The sequence below is a fragment of the Oncorhynchus nerka genome, linkage group LG7, assembly GCF_034236695.1.
Source record: "Oncorhynchus nerka isolate Pitt River linkage group LG7, Oner_Uvic_2.0, whole genome shotgun sequence".
Classification (NCBI taxonomy): Eukaryota; Metazoa; Chordata; class Actinopteri; order Salmoniformes; family Salmonidae; genus Oncorhynchus; species Oncorhynchus nerka.
This window is the reverse complement of record NC_088402.1, coordinates 117,690-132,542: the sequence shown is the minus strand read 5'-3', so window position 1 is coordinate 132,542 and position 14,853 is coordinate 117,690. Positions and strand designations below refer to the sequence as shown.

The window sequence follows — 14,853 nt, the reverse complement described above, 5'->3', positions numbered from 1 at the left end:
TGGTAGAGACATGGTTAGGTGTGTGGTGCTGGTGGGGACATGGTTAGGTGTGTGGTGCTGGTAGAGACATGGTTAGGTGTGTGGTGCTGGTGGGGAGATGGTTAGGTGTGTGGTGCTGGTGGGGACATGGTTAGGTGTGTGGTGATAGTGGAGACATAGTTAGCTGTGTGGTGCAGGTGCTGGTGGAGACATGGTTAGGTGTGTGTTGCTGGTGGAGACCTACTATGTAACCTTCTAGTGGGGCTCTCTCCCGACAGCAGTTTCCTCTGTGTGTAGGGTGAGGGGTTGGGCATTGCCAAGAAGGATACATCGTGGGTTTGCAACTTGTACCAGTGGGCTGTGTCATCCATCAAGGCTGTCTCCAGGTTTATGAGGATCTGACAACACAATACATGTGTTCACTGACTTAGCAGAAGAGATAACAGACCCTGTAAAACATGTGATCCAAACAGAAACGTTGGGCTGATGCTCTCTTCAGCCAAAGATCGAAGATAATGAGTTATAATTATAAAATTGTAGGAGAGAAATAAAATTCCAAATACACATCTAATCCAAAGTCTAAATCTACAAAGACTATCTCTGTATCATTTGTAAAAGTGAGAACATTCTGTACATCCTAGTGTAGATACTTGAATTGTGATCGGACGATGTATTAGTTCTGTTGTGTTATGTCAGATTATGTTATATTACATTGTTATGTTAAATTATATGATGTTATGTAATATATGTTACATTATTTAACTAGGGAAGTCAGTTCATTAAGAACAAATTCTTATTTTCAATGACGGCCTAGGAACAGTGGGTTAACTGCCTGTTCAGGGGCAGAAGGACAGATTTGTATCTTGTCAGCTCAGGGGTTTGAACTTGCAACCTTCCAGTTACTAGTCCATTACATTTTGTTAATTGACATCATTTTATTTTATGTTAACTTATGTAATATTATGTTACATTATATTATGTTAAGTTTGGTTACATTGTTACGATATCTTATGCTACATTATGTTTAGTTAAATTATGTTATATTACATTGTGTTATTTTACATTATGTTATGTTACATAATGTTATGTTACGTTATGTAACATTTTGTTATATTATTATATATTATGTCATGTTCAGTTAAATTATGTTATAGTATGTTAGGTTACATTATCTTATGTTATATTATATTATGTTAAGTTAGTTTATATTACATTATCTTATATTATGTTACTTTATTGGACATTATGTTGTGTTATGCTATGTTATTTTACTTTATGTTTCATTATATTACGTTATGTTACATTATTTTATGTTATTAAGGTGTGTTACATTATGATATGTAACATTCTGTTGTGTTACGCTATGTTATGTGACATGTTACATTATGTTATTTTCTGTTCTGTTATATTATATTATGTTATATTATGTTACAGTATGTTATTTTCTGTTATGTTATGTTAAGTTCTGTTATATAATATTATGCTACATTATGTTATGCTACGTTATGTTATGCTGTGTTACATTACGTTATGTTATATTATGTTATGTTACATTACGTTATGTTATATTATGTTATGTTGTATTATGCTGTGTTGTATTATGTTGTGTTATATTATGTTGTGTTATATTATGTTGTTATATTATGTTGTGTTATATTATGTTGTGTTGTGTTATATTATGTTGTGTTGTGTTATGTTGTGTTATATTATGTTGTGTTATATTATGTTGTGTTATGTTATGTTAAGTTCTGTTATATTATATTATGCTACATTATGTTATGTTATATTACTTTAAGTTATGTTGTTTTACATTATGCTATATTATGTTACATTATGTTATGTTATGTTGCATTATGTTATGTTACATTATATTTAGTGACGTTAATTTACATCAGGACATGCTCTCTCTGATATGTCTATCTATGTGTTGTATTGTGTTATGTTTTGTTATATTATGTTGTGTTATATTATGTTATATTATGTTGTGTTGTGTTATATTATGTTGTGTTATATTATGTTGTGTTATATTATGATGTGTTGTCTTATATTACTTTGTGTTTATTATGGTGTGTTATATTATGTTGTGTTATATTATGTTGTGTTATATTATGTTGTGTTATATTATGTTGTGTTATATTATGTTGTGTTATATTATGTTGTGTTATATTATGTTGTGTTATATTATGTTGTGTTGTGTTATATTATGTTGTGTTATATTATGTTGTGTTGTGTTATATTATGTTGTGTTGTGTTATATTATGTTGTGTTATATTATGTTGTGTTATATTATGCTGTATTATATTATGTTGTGTTATATTATGTTGTATTATATTATGTTGTGTTATATTATGTTGTGTTGTGTTGTGTTATATTATGTTGTGTTATATTATGTTGTGTTATATTATGCTGTATTATATTATGTTGTGTTATATTATGTTGTATTATATTATGTTGTGTTATATTATGTTGTGTTGTGTTGTGTTATATTATGTTGTGTTATATTATGTTGTGTTGTGTTATATTATGTTGTGTTATATTGTGCTGTATTATATTATTCTGTGTTATATTATGTTGTGTTATATTATGTTGTGTTATATTATGTTGTGTTATATTGTGTTATGTTATATTATGATGTGTTTTGTGATATTATGTTGTGTTGTGTTATATTATGCTGTGTTATATTATGTTGTGTTATATTATGTTGTGTTATATTATGTTGTGTTATATTATGTTGTGTTATATTATGTTGTGTTATATTATGTTGTGTTATATTATGTTATGTTGTGTTATATTATGTTGTGTTATATTATGTTGTGTTATATTATGTTGTGTTATATTATGTTGTGTTATATTATGATGTGTTATATTATGTTGTGTTATATTATGTTGTGTTATATTATGCTGTATTATATTATGTATGCTGTATTATATTATGTTGTGTTATATTATGTTGTGTTATATTATGTTGTGTTATATTATGTTGTATTATATTATGTTGTGTTATATTATGTTGTGTTATATTATGCTGTGTTATATTATGGTGTGTTATATTATGTTGTGTTATATTATGCTGTATTATATTATGTTGTGTTATATTATGTTGTGTTATATTATGTTGTGTTATATTATGTTGTGTTGTGTTATATTATGTTGTGTTGTGTTATATTATAATGTGTTGTGTTATATTATGCTGTATTATATTATGCTGTGTTATATTATGTTGTGTTATATTATGTTGTGTTATATTATGTTGTGTTATATTATGTTGTGTTGTGTTATATTATGTTGTGTTGTGTTATATTATGTTGTGTTGTGTTATATTATGTTGTGTTATATTATGTTGTGTTATATTATGCTGTGTTATATTATGTTGTGTTATATTATGTTGTGTTATATTATGTTGTGTTGTGTTATATTATGTTTTGTATTGTGTTATATTATGTTGTGTTGTGTTATATTATGTTTTGTATTGTGTTATATTATGTTGTATTATATTATGTTTTGTATTGTGTTATATTATGTTGTGTTATATTGTGTTGTGTTATATTATGTTATGCTGTGTTGTGTTATATTATGTTGTGTTATATTATGTTGTATTATATTATGTTGTGTTATATTATGTTTTGTATTGTGTTATATTATGTTGTGTTATATTATGTTGTGTTATATTATGTTTTGTATTGTGTTATATTATGTTGTGTTATATTGTGTTGTGTTATATTATGTTGTGTTATATTATGTTGTGTTATATTATGTTGTGTTATATTATGATGTGTTATATTATGTTGTGTTATATTATGTTGTGTTATATTATGTTGTGTTATATTATGTTGTGTTATATTATGTTGTGTTTATTATGTTGTGTTATATTATGTTGTGTTATATTATGTTGTGTTATATTATGTTGTGTTATATTATGTTGTGTTATATTATGTTGTGTTTATTATGTTGTGTTATATTATGTTGTATTATATTATGATGTGTTGTGTTATATTATGCTGTATTATATTATGTTGTGTTATATTATGCTGTGTTATATTATGTTGTGTTGTGTTTATTATGGTGTGTTATATTATGTTGTATTATATTATAATGTGTTGTGTTATATTATGTTGTGGTGTGTTATATTATGCTGTATTATATTATGCTGTATTATATTATGTTGTGTTATATTATGTTGTGTTATATTATGTTGTATTATATTATGTTGTGTTATATTATGTTGTGTTATATTATGTTGTGTTGTGTTATATTATGTTGTGTTGTGTTATATTATGTTGTGTTGTGTTGTGTTATATTATGTTGTGTTGTGTTGTGTTATATTATGTTGTGTTATATTATGTTGTGTTATATTATGTTGTGTTATATTATGCTGTGTTGTGTTATATTGTGTTGTGTTATATTATTCTGTGTTATATTATGTTGTGTTATATTATGTTGTGTTATATTATGTTGTGTTATATTATGTTGTGTTATATTATGTTGTGTTATATTATGTTGTGTTATATTATGTTATGTTGTGTTATATTATGTTGTGTTATATTATGTTGTGTTATATTATGTTGTGTTATATTATGTTGTGTTATATTATGATGTGTTATATTATGTTGTGTTATATTATGTTGTGTTATATTATGCTGTATTATATTATGTATGCTGTATTATATTATGTTGTGTTATATTATGTTGTGTTATATTATGTTGTGTTATATTATGTTGTATTATATTATGTTGTGTTATATTATGTTGTGTTATATTATGCTGTGTTATATTATGTTGTGTTATATTATGTTGTGTTATATTATGCTGTATTATATTATGTTGTGTTATATTATGTTGTGTTATATTATGTTGTGTTATATTATGTTGTGTTGTGTTATATTATGTTGTGTTATATTATGATGTTTGTGTTATATTATGCTGTGTTATATTATGTTGTGTTATATTATGTTGTGTTATATTATGTTATATTATGTTGTGTTATATTATGTTGTGTTGTGTTATATTATGTTGTGTTGTGTTATATTATGTTGTGTTGTGTTATATTATGTTGTGTTATATTATGTTGTGTTATATTATGCTGTGTTATATTATGTTGTGTTATATTATGTTGTGTTATATTATGTTGTGTTGTGTTATATTATGTTTTGTATTGTGTTATATTATGTTGTGTTGTGTTATATTATGTTTTGTATTGTGTTATATTATGTTGTATTATATTATGTTTTGTATTGTGTTATATTATGTTGTGTTATATTGTGTTGTGTTATATTATGTTGTGTTATATTATGTTGTATTATATTATGTTGTGTTATATTATGTTGTGTTATATTATGTTGTATTATATTATGTTGTGTTATATTATGTTTTGTATTGTGTTATATTATGTTGTGTTATATTATGTTGTGTTATATTATGTTTTGTATTGTGTTATATTATGTTGTGTTATATTGTGTTGTGTTATATTATGTTGTGTTATATTATGTTGTGTTATATTATGTTGTGTTATATTATGATGTGTTATATTATGTTGTGTTATATTATGTTGTGTTATATTATGTTGTGTTATATTATGTTGTGTTATATTATGTTGTGTTATATTATGTTGTGTTATATTATGTTGTGTTATATTATGTTGTGTTATATTATGTTGTGTTATATTATGTTGTGTTATATTATGTTGTGTTATATTATGTTGTGTTTATTATGTTGTGTTATATTATGTTGTATTATATTATGATGTGTTGTGTTATATTATGCTGTATTATATTATGTTGTGTTATATTATGCTGTGTTATATTATGTTGTATTATATTATGTTGTGTTGTGTTTATTATGGTGTGTTATATTATGTTGTATTATATTATAATGTGTTGTGTTATATTATGTTGTGGTGTGTTATATTATGCTGTATTATATTATGCTGTATTATATTATGTTGTGTTATATTATGCTGTATTATATTATGCTGTATTATATTATGTTGTGTTATATTATGTTGTGTTATATTATGTTGTATTATATTATGTTGTGTTATATTATGTTGTGTTATATTATGTTGTGTTGTGTTATATTATGTTGTGTTGTGTTATATTATGTTGTGTTGTGTTGTGTTATATTATGTTGTGTTGTGTTGTGTTATATTATGTTGTGTTATATTATGTTGTGTTATATTATGTTGTGTTATATTATGCTGTGTTGTGTTATATTGTGTTGTGTTATATTATGTTGTGTTATATTATGTTGTGTTATATTATGCTGTTTGTGTTATATTATGTTGTGTTATATTATGTTGTGTTATATTATGTTGTGTTGTATTATATTATGTTGTGTTATATTATTCTGTGTTATATTATGATGTGTTATATTATGTTGTGTTATATTATGTTGTGTTGTGTTATGTTGTGTTATATTATGTTGTGTTATATTATGTTGTGTTATATTATGTTGTGTTATATTATGTTGTGTTATATTATGTTGTGTTTATTATGTTGTGTTATATTATGATGTGTTGTGTTATATTATGTTGTGTTATATTATGCTGTATTATATTATGTTGTGTTATATTATGATGTGTTATATTATGTTGTGTTATATTATGTTGTGTTATATTATGATGTGTTATATTATGTTGTGTTATATTATGTTGTGTTATATTATGTTGTGTTATATTATGATGTGTTATATTATGTTGTATTATATTATGTTGTGTTATATTATGCTGTATTATATTATGTTGTGTTATATTATGATGTGTTATATTATGTTGTGTTATATTATGTTGTGTTATATTATGATGTGTTATATTATGTTGTGTTATATTATGTTGTGTTATATTATGTTGTGTTATATTATGTTGTGTTGTATTATGCTGTATTATATTGTGTTATGTTATATTATGTTGTGTTATATTATGATGTGTTTTGTGATATTATGTTGTGTTGTGTTATATTATGTTGTGTTATATTATGTTTTGTATTGTGTTATATTATGTTGTGTTATATTATGATGTGTTATATTATGTTGTGTTATATTATGATGTGTTATATTATGATGTGTTATATTATGATGTGTTATATTATGATGTGTTGTGTTATATTATGTTGTGTTATATTATGTTGTGTTATATTATGTTGTGTTATATTATGATGTGTTATATTATGTTGTGTTATATTATGATGTGTTTTGTGATATTATGTTGTGTTGTGTTATATTATGTTGTGTTATATTATGTTGTGTTATATTATGTTGTGTTATATTATGTTGTGTTATATTATGTTGTGTTATATTATGTTGTGTTATATTATGTTGTGTTATATTATGATGTGTTATATTATGTTGTGTTATATTATGTTGTGTTATATTATGTTGTGTTATATTATGTTGTGTTATATTATGTTGTGTTATATTATGTTGTGTTATATTATGTTGTGTTATATTATGATGTGTTATATTATGATGTGTTATATTATGTTTTGTATTGTGTTATATTATGTTGTGTTATATTATGTTGTGTTATATTATGTTGTGTTATATTATGATGTGTTATATTATGTTGTGTTATATTATGATGTGTTTTGTGATATTATGTTGTGTTGTGTTATATTATGTTGTGTTATATTATGTTGTGTTATATTATGTTGTATTATATTATGTTGTGTTATATTATGTTTTGTATTGTGTTATATTATGTTGTGTTATATTATGTTTTGTATTGTGTTATATTGTGTTGTGTTATATTATGTTGTGTTATATTATGTTGTGTTGTATTATGTTTTGTATTGTGTTATATTATGTTGTGTTATATTATGTTGTGTTATATTATGTTGTGTTATATTGTGTTGTGTTATATTATGTTGTGTTATATTATATTATGTTGTGTTATATTATGTTTTGTATTGTGTTATATTATGCTGTGTTATATTATGTTGTGTTATATTATGTTGTATTATATTATGTTGTGTTATATTATGTTTTGTATTGTGTTATATTATGTTGTGTTATATTATGTTGTGTTATATTATGCTGTGTTATATTATATATTATGTTGTGTTATATTATGTTGTGTTGTGTTATATTATGTTTTGTATTGTGTTATATTATGTTGTGTTATATTATGTTGTGTTATATTATGTTGTGTTATATTATGTTGTGTTATATTATGTTGTGTTATTATATTATGTTGTGTTATATTATGTTTTGTATGTGTTATATTATGCTGTGTTATATTATGTTGTGTTATATTATGTTGTGTTATATTATGTTGTGTTATATTATGTTGTATTGTGTTATATTATGTTGTGTTATATTGTGTTGTGTTATATTATGTTATGCTGTGTTGTGTTATATTATGTTGTGTTATATTATGTTGTATTATATTATGTTGTGTTATATTATGTTTTGTATTGTGTTATATTATGTTGTGTTATATTATGTTGTGTTATATTATGTTGTGTTATATTATGTTGTATTATATTATGTTGTGTTATATTATGTTGTGTTATATTATGTTTATGTTTGTGTTATATTATGTTGTGTTATATTGTGTTGTGTTATATTATGTTGTGTTATATTATGTTGTGTTATATTATGTTGTGTTATATTATGATGTGTTATATTATGTTGTGTTATATTATGTTGTGTTATATTATGTTGTGTTATATTATGTTGTGTTATATTATGTTGTGTTATATTATGTTGTGTTATATTATGCTTGTGTTTATATTATGTGTGTTATATTATGTTGTGTTATATTATGTTGTATTTATATTATGTTGTGTTATATTATGTTGTGTTATATTATGTTGTGTTATATTATGTTGTGTTATATTATGTTGTGTGTTATATTATAATGTGTTGTTTATATTATGTTGTATTATATTATGTTGTGTTATATTATGTTGTGTTATATTATGTTGTGTTATATTATGTTGTGTTATATTATGTTGTGTTATATTATGTTGTGTTGTGTTATATTATGTTGTGTTATATTATGTTGTGTTATATATTATGTTGTGTTATATTATATTTATGTGTGTTATATTATGTTGTGTTATATTATGTTGTGTTATATTATGTTGTGTTATATTATGTTGTGTTATATTATGATGTGTTTTGTTATATTATGTTGTGTTGTGTTATATTATGCTGTTTATATTATGTTGTGTTATATTATGTTGTGTTATATTATGTTGTTTATATTATGTTGTGTTATATTATGTTGTTTATATTATGTTGTGTTATATTATGTTATGTTGTTTATATTATGTTGTGTTATATTATGTTGTGTTATATTATGTTGTGTTATATTATGTTGTGTTATATTATGATGTGTTATATTATGTTGTGTTATATTATGTTGTGTTATATTATGCTGTATTATATTATGTATGCTGTATTATATTATGTTGTGTTATATTATGTTGTGTTATATTATGTTGTGTTATATTATGTTGTATTATATTATGTTGTGTTATATTATGTTGTGTTATATTATGTTGTTATATTATGTTGTGTTATATTATGTTGTGTTATATTATGTGTATTATATTATGTTGTGTTATATTATGTTGTGTTATATTATGTTGTGTTATATTATGTTGTGTTGTGTTATATTATGTTGTGTTGTGTTATATTATGTTTGTGTTATATTATGTTGTATTATATTATGTTGTGTTATATTATGTTGTTTATATTATGTTGTGTTATATTATGTTGTATTATATTATGTTGTGTTATATTATGTTGTGTTATATTATGTTGTGTTGTGTTATATTATGTTGTGTTATATTATGTTGTGTTATATTATGCTGTGTTATATTATGTTGTGTTATATTATGTTGTGTTATATTATGTTGTGTTATATTATGTTGTATTGTTATATTATGTTGTGTTATATTATGTTTTGTATGTGTTATATTATGTTGTGTTATATTATGTTGTATTGTGTTATATTATGTTGTGTTATATTGTGTTGTGTTATATTATGTTGTGTTATATTATGTTGTGTTATATTATGTTGTGTTGTGTTATATTATGTTTTGTATTGTGTTATATTATGTTGTGTTATATTATGTTGTGTTATATTATGTTTTTGTTATATTATGTTGTGTTATATTATGTTGTGTTATATTATGTTGTGTTATATTATGTTGTGTTATATTATGTTGTGTTATATTATGATATGTTATATTATGTTGTGTTATATTATGTTGTGTTATATTATGTTGTGTTATATTATGTTGTGTTATATTATGTTGTGTTATATTATGTTGTGTTATATTATGTTGTGTTATATTATGTTGTGTTATATTATGTTGTGTTATATTATGTTGTGTTATATTATGTTGTGTTATATTATGTTGTGTTATATTATGTTGTATTATATGTGTGTTGTGTTATATTATGTTGTGTTATATTATGTTGTGTTATATTATGTTGTGTTATATTATGATGTGTTGTGTTATATTATGTTGTGTTATATTATGCTGTATTATATTATGTTGTGTTGTGTTATATTATGTTGTGGTGTGTTATATTATGCTGTATTATATTATGCTGTATTATATTATGTTGTGTTATATTATGTTGTGTTATATTATGTTGTATTATATTATGTTGTGTTATATTATGCTGTATTATATTATGTTGTGTTATATTATGATGTGTTATATTATGTTGTGTTATATTGTGTTGTGTTATATTATGTTGTGTTATATTATGTTATGTTATATTATGTTGTGTTGTGTTATATTATGTTGTGTTATATTATTCTGTGTTATATTATGTTGTGTTATATTATGATGTGTTATATTATGTTGTGTTATATTATGTTGTGTTATATTATGATGTGTTATATTATGTTGTGTTATATTATGTTGTGTTGTGTTATATTATGTTGTGTTATATTATGTTGTGTTATATTATGTTGTGTTATATTATGTTGTGTTATATTATGTTGTGTTATATTATGTTGTGTTATATTATGTTGTGTTATATTATGCTGTATTATATTATGTTGTGTTATATTATGTTGTGTTATATTATGTTGTGTTATATTATGTTGTGTTATTTATGTTGTATTATATTATGTTGTGTTATATTATGTTGTGTTATATATTATATTATGTTGTGTTATATTATGTTGTGTTATATTATGCTGTATTATATTATGTTGTGTTATATTATGTTGTGTTATATTATGTTGTGTTATATTATGTTGTGTTGTGTTATATTATGTTGTGTTGTGTTATATTATGTTGTATTATATTATGTTATTATGTTGTTTATATTATGTTGTGTTATATTATGTTGTGTTATATTATGTTGTGTATTGTTATATTATGTTGTGTTATATTATGTTGTGTTATATTATGTTGTGTTATATTATGTTGTGTTATATTATGTTGTGTTATATTATGTTGTGTTATATTATGTTGTGTTATATTATGTTGTGTTGTGTTATATTATGTTTTGTATTGTGTTATATTATGTTGTGTTGTGTTATTATATTATATTATGTGTTATATTATGTTGTATTATATTATGTTTTGTTTGTGTTATATTATGTTGTGTTATATTATGTTGTGTTATATTATGTTGTGTTATATTATGTTGTATTATATTATGTTGTGTTATATTATGTTGTGTTATATTATGTTGTATTATATTATGTTGTGTTATATTATTTTTGTATTGTGTTATATTATGTTGTGTTATATTATGTTGTGTTATATTATATGTTGTGTTATATTATGTTGTGTTATATTATGTTGTGTTATATTATGTTGTGTTATATTATGTTGTGTTATATTATGTTGTGTTATATTATGATGTGTTATATTATGTTGTGTTATATTATGTTGTGTTATATTATGTTGTGTTATATTATGTTGTGTTATATTATGTTGTGTTATATTATGTTGTTGTTATATTATGTTGTGTTATATTATGTTGTGTTATATTATGTTGTGTTATATTATGTTGTGTTATATTATGTTGTGTTATATTATGTTGTGTTTATTATGTTGTGTTATATTATGTTGTATTATATTATGATGTGTTGTGTTATATTATGCTGTATTATATTATGTTGTGTTATATTATGTTGTGTTATATTATGTTGTATTATATTATGTTGTGTTATATTATGTTGTGGTGTGTTATATTATGCTGTATTATATTATGCTGTATTATATTATGTTGTGTTATATTATGCTGTATTATATTATGCTGTATTATATTATGTTGTGTTATATTATGTTGTGTTATATTATGTTGTATTATATTATGTTGTGTTATATTATGTTGTGTTATATTATGTTGTGTTGTGTTATATTATGTTGTGTTGTGTTATATTATGTTGTGTTATATTATGTTGTGTTGTGTTGTGTTATATTATGTTGTGTTATATTATGTTGTGTTATATTATGTTGTGTTATATTATGCTGTGTTGTGTTATATTGTGTTGTGTTATATTATGTTGTGTTATATTATGTTGTGTTATATTATGCTGTGTTGTGTTATATTGTGTTGTGTTATATTATTCTGTGTTATATTATGTTGTGTTGTGTTATATTATTCTGTGTTATATTATGTTGTGTTATATTATTCTGTGTTATATTATGATGTGTTATATTATGTTGTGTTATATTATGTTGTGTTGTGTTATGTTGTGTTATATTATGTTGTGTTATATTATGTTGTGTTATATTATGTTGTGTTATATTATGTTGTGTTATATTATGTTGTGTTTATTATGTTGTGTTATATTATGATGTGTTGTGTTATATTATGTTGTGTTATATTATGCTGTATTATATTATGTTGTGTTGTGTTATATTATGTTGTGTTGTATTATGCTGTATTATATTATGTTGTGTTATATTATGTTGTATTATATTATGTTGTGTTATATTATGTTGTGTTATATTATGTTGTGTTATATTATGTTGTATTATATTATGTTGTGTTATATTATGCTGTATTATATTATGTTGTGTTATATTATGATGTGTTATATTATGTTGTGTTATATTATGTTGTGTTATATTATGATGTGTTATATTATGTTGTGTTATATTATGTTGTGTTATATTATGTTGTGTTATATTATGTTGTGTTGTATTATGCTGTATTATATTGTGTTATGTTATATTATGTTGTGTTATATTATGATGTGTTTTGTTATATTATGTTGTGTTATATTATGTTGTGTTATATTATGTTTTGTATTGTGTTATATTATGTTGTGTTATATTATGATGTGTTATATTATGTTGTGTTATATTATGATGTGTTATATTATGATGTGTTATATTATGATGTGTTATATTATGATGTGTTGTGTTATATTATGTTGTGTTATATTATGTTGTGTTATATTATGTTGTGTTATATTATGATGTGTTATATTATGTTGTGTTATATTATGATGTGTTATATTATGATGTGTTATATTATGTTGTGTTATATTATGTTGTGTTATATTATGATGTGTTATATATTATGTTGTGTTATATTATGTTGTGTTATATTATGTTGTGTTATATTATGTTGTGTTATATTATGTTGTGTTATATTATGTTGTGTTATATTATGTTGTGTTATATTATGATGTGTTGTGTTATATTATGTTGTGTTATATTATGTTGTGTTATATTATGATGTGTTATATTATGTTGTGTTATATTATGTTGTGTTATATTATGATGTGTTATATTATGATGTGTTATATTATGTTTTGTATTGTGTTATATTATGTTGTGTTATATTATGTTGTGTTATATTATGTTGTGTTATATTATGATGTGTTATATTATGTTGTGTTATATTATGATGTGTTTTGTGATATTATGTTGTGTTGTGTTATATTATGTTGTGTTATATTATGTTGTGTTATATTATGTTGTATTATATTATGTTGTGTTATATTATGTTTTGTGTTTATATTATGTTGTGTTATATTATGTTTTGTATTGTTATATTATGTTGTGTTATATTATGTTGTGTTATATTATGTTGTGTTGTATATTATGTTTTGTATTGTGTTATATTATGTTGTGTTATATTATGTTGTGTTATATTATGTTGTGTTATATTATGTTGTGTTATATTATGTTGTGTTATATTATGTTGTGTTATATTATGTTTTGTATTGTGTTATATTATGTTGTGTTATATTATGTTGTGTTATATTATGTTGTATTATATTATGTTGTGTTATATTATGTTTTGTATTGTGTTATATTATGTTGTGTTATATTATGTTATGCTGTGTTATATTATGTTGTGTTATATTATGTTGTGTTATATTATGTTGTGTTATATTATGTTGTGTTATATTATGTTTTGTTTGTGTTATATTATGTTGTGTTATATTATGTTGTGTTATATTATGTTGTGTTATATTGTGTTGTGTTATATTATGTTGTGTTATATTATATTATGTTGTGTTATATTATGTTTTGTATTGTGTTATATTATGTTGTGTTATATTATGTTGTGTTATATTATGTTGTATTATATTATGTTGTGTTATATTATGTTTTGTGTTTATATTATGTTGTGTTATATTATGTTGTGTTATATTATGTTATGCTGTGTTGTGTTATATTATGTTGTGTTATATTATGTTGTATTATATTATGTTGTGTTATATTATGTTTTGTTGTGTTATATTATGTTGTGTTATATTATGTTGTGTTATATTATGTTGTGTTATATTATTTGTGTTATATTATGTTGTGTTATATTATGTTGTGTTATATTATGTTGTATTATATTATGTTGTGTTATATTATGTTGTGTTATATTATGTTGTGTTATATTATGTTGTTTATATTATGTTGTGTTATATTATATTATGTTATATTA

The 14,853-nt window shown here is 21.9% G+C and overlaps 1 protein-coding gene across 1 annotated transcript in view; it reads right to left on the bottom strand.

Moving 5' to 3' along the window:
• LOC115127700 (regulating synaptic membrane exocytosis protein 2) overlaps positions 1-14,853 on the bottom strand; it is a gene marked incomplete at its 5' end in the record, with an annotated part of 134,535 nt that overhangs the window by 66,254 nt on the left and 53,428 nt on the right. Inside the window, one exon of the mRNA XM_065020070.1 lies at positions 224-377. Within this exon, the coding sequence (XP_064876142.1) occupies positions 224-377 (154 nt within the window). The remainder of the gene's footprint in view (positions 1-223; positions 378-14,853) is intronic.